Below are 18,009 nucleotides of genomic sequence, written 5' to 3'. Positions count from 1 at the left end.
AACACTCATAGGCAGAAATACAGATTTGACGATAATGTTATGATAAATAATAAATATTCATTTAGTGTAAAAATATTCAGCACATTGTTCATTAGTATCAAAGTTTTGATGAAATCTACAGAACAAATTCCAGACCCATCCTGTGTCAAACAGGAAACTCATCTTACACTGCTTGTCATTTCTAATTCCCATATGACAAGTGTTGTAACACCACATTACTAGGGCAGGAAGAAATCTGAATTTGTTGTAACACCAAAAATGAATCAGGATTTAGCCACCATATTTTTCAACAAGAAAGGAATCCAATCCATCTTCTTCAATAGTTTACTACCATATATATAATTACATTTTTTCATTTCCCCTGAAGCTGTTTAACTATGAAGGTATCAATGTGCAAGTATCCTGACATGAACAGTCACCACTCTGTTGTGGCCATTTTTCAGCAGCTCATTTTTTTCACTGAAAAGTCGGTATCAGACACCAGTCTTACTTATCTGATACAAGAAAAATATTCCTGGTTCAGTGGCTATGTTTCTACCAAACACAGAGAGAAGGAGGAAATGCTGTACTTACTTGTTAAAAAGATTCAGTCCAATCCTGTAATGGCGTTTCCTGATAACATCGTTACTGAAGGCAGGGGAATCCCAGCTGTTGCGAGTTTCTTTGTGGTATGTTTGTTTGCTCAAGGTTTGCTCCCTTAGGCTGTCTCTAGAAGAAGATTCTGAGCTGCAATTTATCGTGTCATTAGAGTTGGAAGTGCTGTTGATGCTGTCATTGTCTCCATCAGAGTAATCAGACTCTGATTTGCTTTGCCTGTTGGCTGTGCCATTGATAGCTAAATGGCTATCTATAGGCCTAGCCCTATGTCTCGCCTCCTGCTCCTCTCGCGATATGATCTTGGCAGGAATACTGTGAGGGATGTGTTTTGGGCTTCCTTGCTGACTAGTGATCCCTCGGTCATACGCATTTTGCCTCTTTAATGAGCCTCTCTCAGAGCGATCACTCAAGTCCACTGAGCTGTCACTGGGTGGCTCTATAGTTAGCAACGGTAGATGATCCATTCTCATCCTCTGTTCCTGACATTCCAGTGATGGGGTACTCCTGCAGCTCGTATCAGTGTCTATCTTATCATCTTTGTGGGTCATGGACCAGTACTCTTGAGAAGAGTTCACAGACCGGAGCCTCAAATCAGATTCTGTGCTGGACGGTCTGTCTACTGACTGCGAAAGTGGAAGGGGTGGAGATAACTCTTCCTCATCAATATATAACGTAACATCACTGTATGATGCTGTCATCTCATCAAGCTTCCTGTGATCCACATTGTGAATTGCTGGTTTAGTTTGAGCACAACTATCCCTTTCCATTTCACGACTTCTGACTTGATCCGGAGTCTGGGCTTCATCAGAATGTAGACTACGGCAATTCAGTGCATCATCAATGGATTCTGCAAGGGATTTCACTTGCCTGGAAAAAGCATCCTCCAGTTCTGTAATAGCATCAGCAAAATCAGTAGATGCTGCTGGAGACTTCATTGTAGCTGACTCTCCAAGGTCATCACATTCAGACTGTACCAGGGATCCCAGCTTTGACCCATCATTTGTAACAGACACTTGTTTTCCTTCAAAGTAAGAGCTATGGACTTTCTCAGGTCCTTCAAAGGAAAACTGCATTCTCATATTGGACAGTACAATGCGTCTTGACATACGATTTTCAGACATAGAACTTCTAAGACGCTCAAAATTTTTGTTCATCTGATACTGGCGAAAAGCTGTTTGTATAGTACGAGCAGCATGTCTAGTTATGAGACGGCCTCCATATTTCCGTTCTAGCATTTCCACCTGTGAAAGGGTGAACACAATTACTTTGTAACTTGATGCAGGTTGGAATAAGGTTAGAGTATAATAAAAAAGTAATTCTTTTTAACAACTTTAATTTTCAGACATTTTTCAAAGTGTATACTGTTTCTGAAAGTAAAAACTCAAAGCTCCAGATGAACAACTGCACATATAGTGAACCAAATAGTCATTTCTAAATTCCACCATAGAAACACAGACAAAAGTATCAATATATGAATACTGTCATATAAAATTAAGGTGTTGACAGTTTGTGTGTGTGTGTATAAATTTTGGTTTTCACATGTTAGCATTGGTGTGCCCATGTCAAAGCAGACAAGATCAAGCACTCTAGTGCAGCATGATGCAGTCATTCTTTCTCTGTAGGGAAAACTGCAGACAAGTAAAATCCAAGTACAATGCAAACTGCCATATTTTGGAAGTAATTTCTAGAAGTGGCCATTGCCCTTCCATGTATGCATCACCTTCCACATGAATGAGAACCAGGTAGCATAATTTCACCCAGGCCCGATATCAAAGCAAAACCAAGTGTCTCAGACCACAGGCTTCCAGAGAGGTTTCTATGATGGAATATCCACACACAGAGCCTTCCTCAAACCAAGAACATATTTCAGGCTTTCTAAATACAAATTCAAATCTATTTTCATTCTTGTAATTGCACTCAGCATTGACAGTGTTTCCAATTAACAGAATGAATATGCAAAATAAATACATTATAAATGCTATTGCTTTAACCTAGTGAAAATGACATGTTAATACTTTTGGAATACTCATTAGATAATTTCAGACCTTTCTTTCCAAAACATGAAAAGCATTGCTTCTTAAAAAAAAAAAAATAAATAAAAAAATCACTGAACAAGGTGAATAACAAGTTTTACTTCATTTTTTCCCCAACATTTCATTTCTGTTCTGATTAGTCTTTGCTGCATTCATATTATTCACAAACACAAAACATCCATGACAGAGCAATATGGCTAGTACTACAATTAAACCCACCATTTTTCTGGCAGCATTTTTTTATAAGTCCATGCAATTTCCATAATACTCCAATGATTCAAAAGTCGTTTCTCCTCACTTGCAAATCCAGGTACCCTTTTTCATTAGACACCATGTTTTAATTATCTATGTTATAGGCAGTTGCACACACGAGCCGCACAAGCCGCTCCCCCGCACACACACACTTTGGAGGTATCTCTAAATAATTGCTATGCTCAGATATCGATGTGCTGAGGGGATTCATCCCCCTTCTATGGAAGAAACTAAATGTTACTAAAAATATTTTCTAGTCCATTATGTCTACCATTTGGGAGTAGTTGATTTCTTTCTTTCAGTGCTATTGCCTGGTTCAGCAGCTCCCATTCCCCTTGGTATTTTTTTAAGTATGAATAATTGATTATTTTTTTTTTTAATTTTCATTTTTTAACTCTAGATGCAAAATGTATTATGCACAGTTATTGGCATAAACTGAGGTGGCCAGCTTCCCACATGGGCTCAGATCAAGATTACTGCTAAGGAATTGTTCTTTTGATTGTATCTGGAAACACCCTTTAACTAAGCTCAAAAAGCTGTGTCTGATCTCTGAGCTGGGAATCTGTAAGTCTCTGCATAATTTTCTACAGTTTGTCTTTAAAAAAATTGTTTAGCCTTTCACCCCCCAATGGGGGTTATATCACCCCCACATTTACATATGTCAACGAGGCATTCTAAAGATTTTAAAAAAAATAATTAAGAACTTCTATCACAACCCTGCCACTGCTGCCACACATTTGCTCTTTCTATCCATAGCATACATTAGGTCACGTGTGTTTAAATAAATCATAAGAGATTATTTTGCTGGACTAATCTCAAAACAAATGTTGAATTTTCAGTTTAGTTCTCCTCTCAAAATTAAATGTCACAGCTAAAGAAAAGACAACTATCACAGCTGGTGTGAAAGAATAAAGCAAAATCTAGTATTCTGTAAAATAAATTACATGTACTTTATTCTTGCAAACACCTGTTGTCCTTCAGGTTTACATAGAAAATATCATCGATTATAATTAATCAGGGTTTTTTGTGGGAATTTTACTTGGAAGTATTTTTGAATTTGCCTTGATGATTTATAAGACTTGTGTCTAATATTGCTAATAAATTTTAATGCATATTTAATGCACACTTAATGAATACTGCCTTTAGGTAAAACCTTGGACACTTTCCTAAATAGTTTTTCAGTATCTTTTGATATTTTTAATGAGAGATTTTCAAGAGCAGTAAGCAACTCTTTAGTATCAAGCTTCCTTTATGTATCATTGTCACTTTTTGTTCTGTAGGACTCCCTGAAGAAATACAATGTAACATCTGCAGTGCTCAATCTCTATCAAACCAGCCTAAAACGACAGATGGAATTAGGCTCTATGGAATACCTGCAGTGCAGCAGACCTCCTCAGTAAGCCTTACACCCTGTATCAATCCCTTACGAGACACCGAGCGAAAACGACTGCTAAAGGTGGAAAAGGAAGTAACATTTCAGATCTCACAAGGAGGTCCAATCCAATGTAATAACAAAACTGGCATAATCCAGATCAGGAATCAGGAATTTGGTATGTATCCACTCCAATATAGAATTTGGTGATCATAAAGGCTAAACAAAACTTATACTTGCTATCCCAAATATCGGCTTCAAGTCAGAGCTCAAGCTCTGTTCTTCCAAGTCTCTCTGGAACAACATTATACGATCCTCCAACCTGAAATTTCAGAACAAACAGCTGGCACATGAGATATAGCCCCTATAAATTTTAGGGACTACCAAATACATCGTCCAAAATCAGGAGTACGTCACTTCCCTGTCTGCAGAATTTTGCCTGCTTCCACTGTCGCTATGTTAACATACAAGTTGGAGTGACTTTCCAGTATAGCACAATGATTCACAGTAAACAAAATATTCTGTGGCAAGGAAGATCTCCAACAGAAAAACCTCCAAACTCACAACCGACAAACACTGTTGCGTCAGCTACTGTGCATCTATCAGTGAAATGCAGCGCATCCTGCGTATTTGCTTACCTTAAGATATTACGGTATCATTTTCAAATTATAAATTTGAACTTACATGGCAATAAACATCTTTCAAATACGACTACATTCAGAATAAATCTTAAAAGGAATGGCAGAGGCCATCTTACAGAAGTGCCTTTTTAGGGACAAAGGCTTTGAAGATCTGTGTAGCTTCCACCCAGCTCTTTTTAAAGCACATGGGAGTTTTGCCTAGTTGAGTAAAACCAATTAAGACTTTGAATTCACCACACAGATATGAGTGTGCCAGTTGCAGTAAGTTCTTAATTTCTTTCAGCAACAAAGATATCCAGGTTTCAAAATGACTAATTTTCTTAGAAAAATATTTTGCATTATTACATTCTAGTACTTGTCCCAAGCCTGAAATCATAATTCCTAGTAGAACTTTTTGTTTTTTTTAACACTGTTAACATTATCTTTTATGCCTTTCTTCAGGAAGCAGAGAAGATGTATGGTACACAGGGATGACAACACAGAAAAAAAATAGTAAAAAACCTCAGAAATGCTGATGTAGGACTATTTCAAACTACGGTGGTCAAAGGAAAAAAAGGTATTTTCAGCATCAAAGCTGAAGGGATGCTAGAAAAGATTTTTCCCAGCTTACAGACATGTTGCTGTTGTCATAAGTTAAGTAACAAAGCTCAAATACCTGCTTATCTTGTAGGTCTGAAGAGAGTTCATAGCTCTCAGAAAGTGATCTTGACCTTTTAATAGCTTCTTCCTCTGCTTGTTTCCGCAGAATGGATGTTGAGTGCTGAAGTTTCGGCCTTCGAGATCTTTGTTGTCCAGGGGAGACAGAATACAGCCCGTAAGCAGAATGATCGTAATGGTCTGGACTTATAGCTGAACTGTGTGTTATAGGTCCTTGATGGTAAGTAGATGGGCTATCTAAAGATGTGCCAGTTTCACTGCTTGGAGCTTCACCCTCAACACTACACAGAATGAAAAGACAGGAAAATCCTCAGGTGAGTATTTTGTAGGAAAATCCTCAGCAACAAATAGCATAGTTTTACTTAGTATCATTTTATGTAGACATCCAGCACATTTTGTTGTTATTTAACTTTATACAGCAATTACTAATAACATCCTAAGTCACTCAGCAACCACTGTGTAAAATAAAACTTTTAATTTCTTACAAAACTGCTCTTCTCCAAGTTGTTCTACTTCAAAATGACAAATGCTTATTTGTGTCTTTCCTTCCTTTGACAAATAAAAGCAATACTTTCCTACTGTTATATTACAGTTCGACATAAAAGGATTACTTTCATGTTACTCAATGGAGATTTGGGACTTAATGGATCTCGTGAGCTACTATGCTTCTAGAAACTGAAGCTGGGAAAAAGTACCTACAGGAGAAATCTAATTTGTTTCTGTGTTAGTGAAAGATTGCTCCCATGGGACACTGTTGACATGCTTTGTAGTAAAGCATCCCAAGGGATGGTGTTTCTAGCTAACGAAAGCAAAATAGTTTCAGGCAGGGAAAATGCAATAGGAGCTATCTGGCAAATAAACTACCTTGTTTTCACATGAATGCTGTTATTGCTAAGGCATAAAGGAAAGAAAAAAATCTTTTATATTAAGAGTTGTACACAACAGGAAACATTTAAAAACTGAGTCCTAGTCAAGGTTTACTCTGAAGTAGTGATGACTAATAGTAATTTGCTGTTGTTTTATATTTACAGTAGGGCATTCTCACGTTGCAATAGGGCATGCACATTCACTCTTCCATCTTTTTCATATGTTTCACATAAATATTTACTATCTGCCTTATTCTGTGTACACAGAGCATTGGTAGAAAACCAAAATTTTACTTTTTTAATCATTCAAAAGACTTAGTAAACACTCCACACATGCATGAATATAAACATTTGCAGCACCTCCACTACCTTTTGTTTTAGGAACAGGTACACCCAAACTCTAAAGGAGTCAAATCCCACATTCCCACCACACCCTGTATTTCTTATTTTGCTTTCACTTACACGTACGTGAACATAAAAAATAGAAGCGCTCCTGTTGTCACTCAGCAATGAAATGCTGTGACCTTTGCTGCATACACATACCACAGCAATCCCTTCAAAGTACAGAGCGATTTCCGATAGAACGTTCTCCACTGGACTGCAGTGCCAGAAGAGATCAAGATTAACACTGGCAAAACTCTCCTAGCTTGAACAGCGTGTACTTCTTAAAGCAAAGGAGAAAAAGGCCCCTTAGATTTCTCAAAATGTTTCTATAAACATGTAAAACTGAAAGCAAGTCCTCTTTCCTTGCCCATCAAAATATGACTCTGCCCAAAAGGTATTTTCAAACATACTTTACCCAAGCTGGAAATATTTTCAGTGTGCACTCATTACTTTTTCCAAAAAGGAAGCTGACAGGAAACTAATCCCTTTCCCTCCATGATACAGCTGGCTTTCAACTTAAAAATGATAAACTATCCAGAGCTTTGCTAGCGACATTGAAACTGTGTAACCACCCATTAAAAACAAACAAATCATTCTCTCTGAAGTATCCATTAAAGAAATTAGTAAGGTACTGAACTGCTTCACATTCTCTCTTTAAATACCGAAATACATTTCTCTGTTCTGCTAACTATGAGGCCACACTGTTTTGTACCTCACAGGTTCCTCATCACAAGCTTCTTTGTAAGGACTTTCCATACAGCCATGGTAAATTTGTTTTTAACAGGAAGTCAGGCATTATCACTATTCCCCCTTCTTAGGTTCTATGACTTTTTGCCTTCCTCGCCCTTAAATTGTGAACTATTTAATAACCCTTCCACATTGATTATAATTTCATGTTGACATCTTAATAATGATAACTTCAATGGATCACTTTAATTTTCATCAACAAAAAGGGCACTGGCCTAATCAGAAAAAAAAATGGAAGGGGGTCTGCCTGAGGCTCTGATTAAAGTAAAGGGTTATTTCTTTATTTTTAGTCTTTAATATTTTTTTTTCAGACGTAAGCATGATCCTTGACTGACTGTAATGCTTGATCTCAGTTTGCTCACAGGCCTATTCCCTGTCATCACATCTGACCTTTGAAACAGGGAAGTAATTATCTTTTACAACAGGTAGCCTCCTGCACAACAATACGACAGCCCTTTAAAGCAAACAAGCATGCACGGTCTGTACTGTGTATTTGAAGGCTTTCTCCCATTCAGCTCCTCCTTGTCCAGTAAGAGCAGCTGAAGCTTCAGACGAGTTATTTCATAAAAATGAAACTCCACTGACAAAGTAAAGCAGTTTGCTTTCTACTTTTTACCAATTTACATATGCTTGGGGAAAAAAAAAAAAAAAAAAGAAAAAAAGTATTTCCACAAATACGACCTGCGTGAGGCTTTAAGGATGACAAGCTGTATTGCTCCACTATGGAGGAAGTGCACACAGAACATCGTGGTACGGAAGCAGGGAATTGAGAATCATCCTGCCCATGTCTATCTTGAGAGTGTTCGCTAAAAAGGATACTTCTGCTTCAAAACAGACTCAGACCACGAGCCAGCCGCTGCACAGTTACAAGGGTGGTTTTTATCTTCTACTTATTAAAAATGCAGCCACCCAAAAACGTCAAGGATTCTGCTCCAGGTTTGCAACAAAACTTAAGAGTAAGTCCTCAATGACAAGGGGAACAGTTATGACACCTCTCCAGCACCACTTCAATTCCAGTAGCCACCCTGCACACACTGTCTTTGGCAGATGCGTAAGAAATGAAGTACATTAAATACACTGCAAAAATAGAGAATATAACACTTGACACAGCCCTAACTGGAAGCAGACCAAACTTCTTAATAAAGGTCTCTAATTTGAGGCATCTGCCACCTACTATACATGTTCAGTAGAATTACTGATAATTTCAGTGTTTAAAACAATCCAGCAGACAAATTTGGTTCATCTCCCTGCACTATGCGATGGCATATTACTAGGCAGACTGGCAGTATGTTGCATATTCCAATTGTGTAATATTAGGAGAATGCAAAACAGTTGAAATTAACCTTTCATTCTATGAACTCCAATTGTTTTATCACACTCCTGTTTCAGCAGAAAATAGACATTCATTATGTGCCAAGCCAGAAAAAGGTTGCTTGCCAGTATTTTACAAAGAAGCACCAAATGGAGCAGCTACAGAGTGAAAATGGAAATTAATTATTTAAAAATAATCAGTACTATTAATATGACTTTGCATGAACAAACTTTAACACAGAGCCACGGAAAATCTTTGGGGTTTTGTACACCTCAATTACTTTTTTGAAAGAGCAGCCAGCCCTGACCGAATCAGGGCTGAATTTTATCAGAAATTAACACTGGAAGTTTCTTCCTGCATAAACCTCAACTTGTAATAGTGTTAAAAAAAAACCCACAACAAACCAAAACACCACTGTATCAAGAAATAATAGGGAAGAAGAAAGACTTACAGAAAAATAGAAACAGACCGGGTACAGTATTTCTAATATATCTCAATGGATATATAAAACTATTGGTGAAAATCAGATTAATTTTACTAATGACTATAAACCAGTATTAAATACCAAATATAGATGGATTCAGGCATTTTCTTTTCTTTTTTGTGTGTATGGCTCTAGACTTCCTGTGAAGGCTAAGTCACACACTCTGCAAACACTTTAAAATTAAAATACATCAGCTGAAGTGACATACATGCATGCAAGTGGGATCTGTTGGCTTCATCAGCAGAGCGGTGAGATAAGGGTCGTCCCCGCAGTGCAGCTAAGATGCACATTGCACTCTAACAGCGACACAATCAAAGCTCACTGCTCTGTCTGAATCAAAGACTCACACCAATGTGCACACAGTGGCTGCCAAAAGCTGCTTTTCTAACTAATTTGCCTAGAATTCAAACCTGACTAACACGGTACATGGCTGTATCGTTGGACTAAAGTAGTATATAATAAACCCATGCTTACAAAACATGAAGGACATGATGTTGCTAGCTAGAAAAAGGTAAATTTTTTTAATAGTTATTTCCCACTATTCAGGTACTAAAGTAATTTCAATAATTACCTAATAAGAAAAAGCTCTGTCTCCTCCTTCCCTCCATCTAATCACCAAACCTAGTTGCGTGGTTAGCCATGACCAAAACAAAACATTTCCTCTCCGGGCATTTTAGCAGCAAAAACCTGGCAGGTCTTCTCTCCCCTGTCTCTCATTTTATACTTTCAGTTATTATTTCTGATCACAAAGGCTGTACTTAGTAAGCAGCACACTAAACCCACCATTACATTTTAAAACAATGTATTATTCAGGTTCTTTGAATATCTACTGTTATTCCTTGATTTATTTTTCTTTTTTTTATATTTACACCTTCCTTTTCCTTCAAATCTTGCCTAACTATTATCTTAGCAAAACCAAAAATGAGCACAATAAAGACAAAATTTTGAAAAGCAAGAAAATGTCAATATTTGAGCTCAAAATGAATACTGGAAAGAGTACTCAAGACCTAAATTGCAGTGAAGAGCAAACTCCACACTTTTTCTGTAAGTATAGACTTTATTCCACTGACAGTAATTGCAAAATGATCAGAGAAACTGCATGTTTGGATCCACAGGCACAAGCATTTACTTCTTAGACAGACTATACTACGAAGGAGAGATGATAACCAGAAATGCAAAAATTGCCTTTTTACTGAGGCCCAGTACCTTATCTTCAAGACTACATGCATATAAAGAGGAACTATGTAAAAACATCAGATGCAAGGAATTATTCAGTATTCCCACTCACCCCAGAAACCTCACAGTTTGGAATTAGTAAAGTGTCCCAGTACATTTGTAGGACTAAAATACAAAGATAATGAGAACATATGCTTACAGAAATCATCCAAATGTTCAAACCAGTATGTTGCAGATTTAGCTTGGAACTAAAAGCAAAAAAGGAATTCAACATGCTTCTAAATAATGTAAATGCCAAACCAAAACTGCATGCAATATTTTAAAATAGAACCAAAAGACCCTCCCAGCTAAACAGTGTGAATACTTGAGAAATTATTTTACCAGTGAACATTCTCTGAAATCACTAGTTATTTTCATCATTCATTTAGAACGGACTTTCAACAGTGTAATACAAAGACATGAAATTGAAAACAGGCCCTAACAACTGGATGGTACATGCATGAGAACCAATCAGCATTATATTCATCCTGTAAAAAATTTGTTTTGGACATAAAGAGAAGTATGACAATATAATCACTTTGTGCTGCTGCATCTTAAAGATTTTTCCATAGCATTTTAGATCCTCAAAAGTTCAAAGGTACACAGAATAAATTCCTTCTAAATTGTGGAAAGTATGCACAAGTAATATGAATACAGTAAGAAAAACATGGCCAACTTAAAATTCTAGTCAGCATGACGATGATAAAACCACTCAGCTTTGCCACGACACTACAAGTGCTCTGCTCTTTAGGAAGCAGGCAGTTTTTGAAGCATGGCTGTGGTGGAGTATAACTTACCAGAGACAGCAGTCAAAACTCCAGGTTTTCTGCATAACTGGAATTCAAGTTGAACTTAATGAAGGATTTACAAGTTTATTTTATTTTTTGCAACAGTGAAGCATTTGCACAAGTAGTTCATGAAATTCTTCAGCCAAATTGATCCCTTCTCTACCTTGCCTGCTTCTTCCTGAATCCGTGTCATTTATTCCCCCCTTCAGGAAAAACATACGAAAACCTGGTTCCCTTTAAGTCCTATCTACAGATAGAACAATTCTGCAAGCTTATTTTCTTCCTTTGTCCCAAACTTTCCTGTCCATAAACATTAACATGGTATCTACAGCTAAACTATCTAGATATCTAGGGACTCTGCCATATGATTTGTGAGATTAATTTAAACACAAACCAAAGAGCAAAGCTTTTTGTATTAAAACCTCATTTCATAAACATGATTCCCAGTAAAACTTCTGCCTTTATTTACATAAATATCCTATATAAATAGGCTCAAATGCCCAGGAAGGAAGAACTGCTATGCATCCGTTTTACACCAGCTATCTCTTTTTAAGATTAGGAGTTATGATCAGAGTTTGAATCTTTAAACTCCTAATTATAGATAGCCACTTGAAATAGATCCAAATTCTCTACCTTGCTCAAAGAATGCAGACCAGAAGTCTCCCATGGAACTAACTCTGAGTAACAGAGAGAAGCATGATGGCAGCTGCTGGAGCAGCTGGTGTGGTCAGACACTTCCAACATAAAGCCTGAAAAAAACCCATTTAAATGGCAAAAATCTAGGCATTCCACACAGGAACGAACCTCTACAAAAGTTAATTTCTTGCATATAACTCTGTCTTTACAAGTGAAACAAAGTCCTCATTTGAATGTGAAATCTTGTGACAATTGCCAACATAACACTGCTAACTAAAACTATGACTCCCCATACACAAGGTAATCCGAACATTTGACATAAAGGTACACCCCACAGCTTCAAAGCTGGCTTACATTTCAGTGCCGGTGGGGCTTTCTGCTATAAACTAGGAGCTTATTTCATTAAAGCTCTGATGTATGCACTGTATTATCTCAAATTACTCTCCACAAAAAGTTAGTTACTTAAAATGCAAAATTAGACATATGTAGTTCATACAAGCTATCTTTCTAGCAGTTTTCCCCGGCTCTTAAAATATTCCCCAATAGAGTGAGAACATTTGAGCAGAAATATATTTTCAGTACAGTTTGCAACAGATTAGAATCTAGTTCTTATTGACGTGTCTGTTTTGTGCTGTCTAGTAAACAAAAGTCAATCATATTAAGAACTTATACAAATCCCCAAATTCAATAAATGCAATAGCATTAACAAACCAATCTACCTTCAAATATACACTGTCAAAAGTTCAAAGCCATTATGATGGACAACAGTATTCACAGGCATTGGCAAAAGCTTTGATCCAGATATTGACCAATGTTTTTTACTTAGAACGCACTCTCAATTCAGCTGTTTCTGTTAGAAACCAACAAAACCTTTGAATGCACATCAAAGTAATGTCCCAGGTAATTCATCTTACTGAAGTTAAAAATCGTTGCAAGAAATATCCAGACAAAATTTGCATGTGTCTCAGAAGCGAACACTAACAAAGCAACCACTTCATACTGTAATGTTCTGTGCAATAAGACCGCCAGTAACAGCCAGCTTAAGTTGAAACAGTCTGACAACCATCGACAAGAGCGACCAAAGCTCCACAGACAAGCCCCACCATGTGCACTGCAAACCTTCATTCCCTCTCTGCTCTAAGCCCTGGATTCAAAATTACAGAAACACCCCAACATCTACTCATTCAGATACTACCAAGATTTTAATTCTCACTAAATAACGCCATAATAGGCATTAATAAAAATGTGGGTGTTTTTTTTTAAGTGCATTTTGACCCAGTCTTATATGCCATTAGTAGTAGTAGAGAGCAGGGGAAGAAAGATGAAAAATTATTTTCTCCATGCCAAAACTGAATGTAGGAGTTAATGCACCGTCTCTTCTGAAATGGAGATGCACACCAGCAAGACAAGACAAGTAAACAAAAATCTACCCAACTTCTCCATTTTAGGGAACGACCTATATAATAGATTTAAGAACTAAGAATATCCATTTGAAAAGAGCTTACTTGAGCTTATCTTCAGCTTCCAAGGAGGAGAAGAAAGGTTAAACACCTCTCGTATCACCTTTGTCTAAGTCAAACAGTGGCAGCATATTGGCTACAAGACACAGGTATTTACTACAGAAGGGTCAAACCAACCAACCAACCCACCCTCACCCATTTAGCACCTTACGAACCCTACCTGCTGAAGGCAAAGCTGTGTTTTATTTTCATTATTTAGCAGCTGGAAAGCAACAAAGGAGACTGACAGCATCGACACAACTTGACTACAGCTTACAAATGTTAGACTATCTCAGGCACAGACAGACATTGCGTTCTCTGCTAATCTGTGTTAATCATCACCCAGCATATGTTGATTCAGCAATGACCGTGTTCCATACTTCAACCTCTTTCAAAAATGGATCACTATGGTAATAATTTGAGGCTTCTGGCTCAAGGAAGAGTTCTCAAATTTATCAGCCCAATTTTCAAAACTTTTAGAGGGTTTTTTATGATAAGCTCCTCCTCTTGATATGTCAGCCCAAAACACACCAACATCAGAAAATGTCATGGATGCTAAGCTTATTATAGAGATGAAGCTAAAAATTTTTAAGCGTAACTGCGGTATCTGACCATTTAACAAAATCTGTGATCTGTGAAGGTTTACCTACCACTGCAGACTTTGTCCTGTTCCTGCTATGTAAACTCTTACACAATAGGATAAGCTTCAGAAATCTGTGGAGTCTCCCAATGCAGCTGGGGTAGAATTTGACCTCGACAATTTATTATTTATTCAGATACACCACTTAGCAACCAGAATCCTCTTACTTATCATATCTACACATGGCATGTATTTAAGATAGTAAGATATTAATACACATTCTACTGTTTATATCATGCCACGACCTTTATGCAACGCTAATTTTAAAAATGAAGATTTAGTTTCTGCAGCTGAGAAAAAACTGATTTGCATGCACAGCTGAAGCAGCATTTGCGATAATGCAAAAATCCTCGGTGTCCTATACCAGCCGTCCTTCTATTTTGCCTCTGTCGTGGCTTCAGCTGTTGTGCCAAGCCCACCAGAGGAAGAGGTGACACAGAACAGCAGTGCTGAGAAATCAGCTTGCTGGCAGTTAGGTTCTGTAGTAAACTAAATACTAGTTTCCTCTCCCTGTTCAGGTCTTGGTGGATAATGCTCCTCTTTCTCCTCTCATATAATAACTCCACATCTTATAAACATGAATTAGTTTAAAGATCTTCAATGAAATCTTGTTTACTGAGTAAATAAATGTTTCAGGCATTGAAATTCCATACTTTGAACAAAACTATCCTCTCATCTTAGATCAAATATACTTAATAAAGCCTATCATTTGACTCATGTTAATGGTTTGGGCCCCTTATCTATCTGAAATTATTACAAAGAAGATGCAGTATAGAGCTAGGAACAATTTTTGGGCAGGCCAGCTTTTCCCTTCAAGTGTATCTGTGTGCCTGGGCAGAGGGAAATTAAGAATCATCATAAACCAAAGAGCACACAGAGAGCCCACACAGCAGAAATGACAACAAAGCCATCTTTCTGTATTGGACATTATAATGGGTAAATTCACATCACAGCTGTATTTGCTTAGGCCATATTTTCACTTAAGTAGCAAACAAATATTATACAAAAAGACCTATTTAAAACAACTAAGGGATTGCATTTCAATTAGTTAATATATCGTTATTATCTAATGAGGTGGGCTTTAAAACAATGTCACTGATAAACGTGAGAAACTTTGCGCTCTCACTTAGACTTAAGAAATAGTTGGCTGAAGTTCTCCCACTTCTAAAATCAGAAAGAAAAGGACTGTTCAACTTCTAGTGTTTGACTCCTTTCTGAAGTTACAGATAAACTTTATAAGGTTTTAGAGCAACATATTTTAAAAAGCCAATCCAAAAAGTCTGATCAAAGAAAGACCTTTTACTAATCTAACTGAACATAGAAGTATATACAATGTAGAAGCACCACTCAATTTTAAACACTGCACAAACCCTGCATTTTGACTGCCAACTATGTCATGCCAAGTCTAAAAAAAACAACCATCAAAAGTCAAAGAAACCCTACTAGTTTTCTCTATGGGAGAACAATGTAATTTCAATATAAATGCAAACAGGCATGGGAAACTTTCTCCAGGTAGGAAAGAAAATGGATGAGCACATAGAACCCCTGTTCCTACTTCCAGTGAAGTCTGGAGTGCTGCTACCAAGTTAGTGAGAATGGGAACTGGCCCTAAGCATTCTGCACGCACCGAGAGAGGTCTGTTTTGCAACTTACTGAACAGAATCACTGCTAACCAGTCCTTAAACACAGGCATCCTCATAAAAGTGAGATTTTTATACCCTGCATCACACCTAAGGTTTATATCAAAGTGTACAGAACACAGAGTTTAAGGAAACAAAATGGCAAGAGATCTGGTTTGAAGTACAGAGATTGGTAGCAAAGAAAATGTTTTAGAAGTTACTTAGGTTCAAGGCAATGCCTGTGAATACAGAAGATACTTGCAGACATACTCAGAAAGATATTCTGCGTCTTGCTACATGTAAATCTTCAATCTTACAAAAAATGAGACCTCAGAAGATTGCTTACAACCTCTAAATCATTTAAAGAGCTGACAGATGCTTTTTCTCATTTACAAACTTCCTTCCTTTTACGTTTCCTCTCCATTATGCTGAGTCCATATATTTCATAGTTCTTTCTCTGTTAGTGAGGAATTAAATGTAGGCTTTCAGTAGGACTTCTGAGCCACCTCACTGGTCACAATAAAAAAGTAACACAGGTAGCAATTTCTATCTTGGAAACCTATACATGCTATTTCAAAGCTTATTATCAGGCGAGAACTTTCTCCTTACAAAACTTAACTATTAGCAAATTTTAAGTTCTATGTTCTAAATAATTTTATCACCTACTCCCAATCAGTACCTAAAAACAGAGTATTTACTGCGCATACACACAATGAAAGTAACTGTTAGGTTTTACTGCCGCATATAGCAGCTTCATTTCGATGCAGCACACAGACGTCTGGTACGCCTCGGCAACTCCTGCTCCCAGAAGCATCAACAATCTGCACTGACTTCTGCTGATGCAGCTTGTCTTAGCAGGGGGCTGCACGTGGGGCTGGCCAACCACAAAAGAACATCAGGTCTGAAATACAGAACTTGGATCACTGTTAGAATTTCTAGGCACTTCACCACAGCTTAGTTCATTGAACTTTCCACAATGGAAAACGGTCTTTCAGGAAAAGACAAGTCCAATTCCTGAACACAAGAGTCACAATATTGTGAACTGAAAACAAAATACTGTGCAAAGATATATTTTGAAAATGTCAACCAAAAGACAGCCAGAAACAATCTTGTGTATCACTCTGCACTGGAAAACCTGAAATATTTCTTTTCTTCTAGGTTAACCTAATCACAAACATCTCAATCACATTTTAATAACAAAAAAGAATCCATGTTTGCAACAGATTGCCACCATTTGGGACATTTCCCGTTAAGGCTGGCCAATCCTCTGTTCTCTCCCAATTTCACAAAAGCATTAACTACTACTATTAATAGGAAACTATTAGATGTAAAGTCCCATTCTCACAGAACCTGCAGCATTACAATCAGCTCCTCCTTGAAACCAGTTTCTACTAAATGGTCCACATCACTGGTATCTTCTAAACAAGGTTCACAGAATAAAATGTAAGAAAAGTCTACATAAACAACAATAATGAACTGTTTTTCTTTCAAGGATCTAGGAACAGCTGAAAATATTATTTACTATCCAACACCCTGTGAAATGTTAACCTCAAAGTATGAGAATCACCCCAGACATCTCTAGAATGGAAATTCAACAGCTGTTTTACTCCACATTACAATAAAGCAGAACCACGTCAGAAAGAAAAATAAAGGTAACTTCTATTACCAATTGAAAACGCAGAGGGAAGTTAGATTGAGAGAAAAAACTACTATGAACCTGAACCACGTCCAGAAAGTGAGGGGTTTATGCAGGCCTGTTCTGTTCTATGTACTGCCAGACCCCTGGGAACTGCAGCTAGATCAGGAACACTACTCTCCATCTCACTTGAATGATGACTTCCACAGCACAACCTCCACAAAGAATGAGGGAAACCCTGTCCTTCAGTATTATCTTTAAAGGCAAGAGTGCTTCCAACTAAACAATCCATTCCTTCCCGAAGATTTATCCTTGGAGTTCTGTGCAAATACTGACATGGCCTACCCTTGACTTGACTCATGAAAACTGAAAGGATCACAACTATAATCGTTACGGCTGTAGGCTACTCTAAAAGGAATACACTAGACTCAAGTTACATACAGTGCAGCTGTCGAAGCTACAGTGCCCATAGCCACTGATGTATTTCACCTTCCACAGGATCTGAAATGGTGTTTGGTCCTTTCTTCTGTAAAGGTGGGGAGTAGACACTAATTTAAAGTCAAATTGTCAACTTTCCTGTAGTGCAGTTTTAGGACTGGCTGCAAATATACCCTGCAACAGAAATCCATCA

At 37.5% G+C, this 18,009-nt stretch overlaps 1 protein-coding gene across 9 annotated transcripts in view; it reads right to left on the bottom strand.

Moving 5' to 3' along the window:
• Positions 1-18,009, bottom strand: part of IQSEC1 (IQ motif and Sec7 domain ArfGEF 1) — a 351,634-nt gene that overhangs the window by 44,963 nt on the left and 288,662 nt on the right. For 8 of the 9 annotated variants that reach the window (XM_040593160.1, XM_040593161.1, XM_040593152.1 and 5 more), the window contains 2 exons: positions 5,551-5,833; positions 574-1,838 (listed from right to left, as the gene is read on the bottom strand). In XM_040593160.1, the coding sequence (XP_040449094.1) occupies positions 574-1,838; positions 5,551-5,833 (1,548 nt within the window). Of the gene's footprint in view, positions 1-573; positions 1,839-5,550; positions 5,834-13,664; positions 13,756-18,009 lie in introns of those variants that run through there. The other variant, XM_040593159.1, reaches the window with a different exon arrangement.

The sequence above is a fragment of the Falco naumanni genome, chromosome 4, assembly GCF_017639655.2.
Source record: "Falco naumanni isolate bFalNau1 chromosome 4, bFalNau1.pat, whole genome shotgun sequence".
Taxonomy (NCBI): domain Eukaryota; kingdom Metazoa; phylum Chordata; class Aves; order Falconiformes; family Falconidae; genus Falco; species Falco naumanni.
Note: the sequence above shows the minus strand (reverse complement) of the source record. Positions and strands in the feature narration are given on the sequence as shown.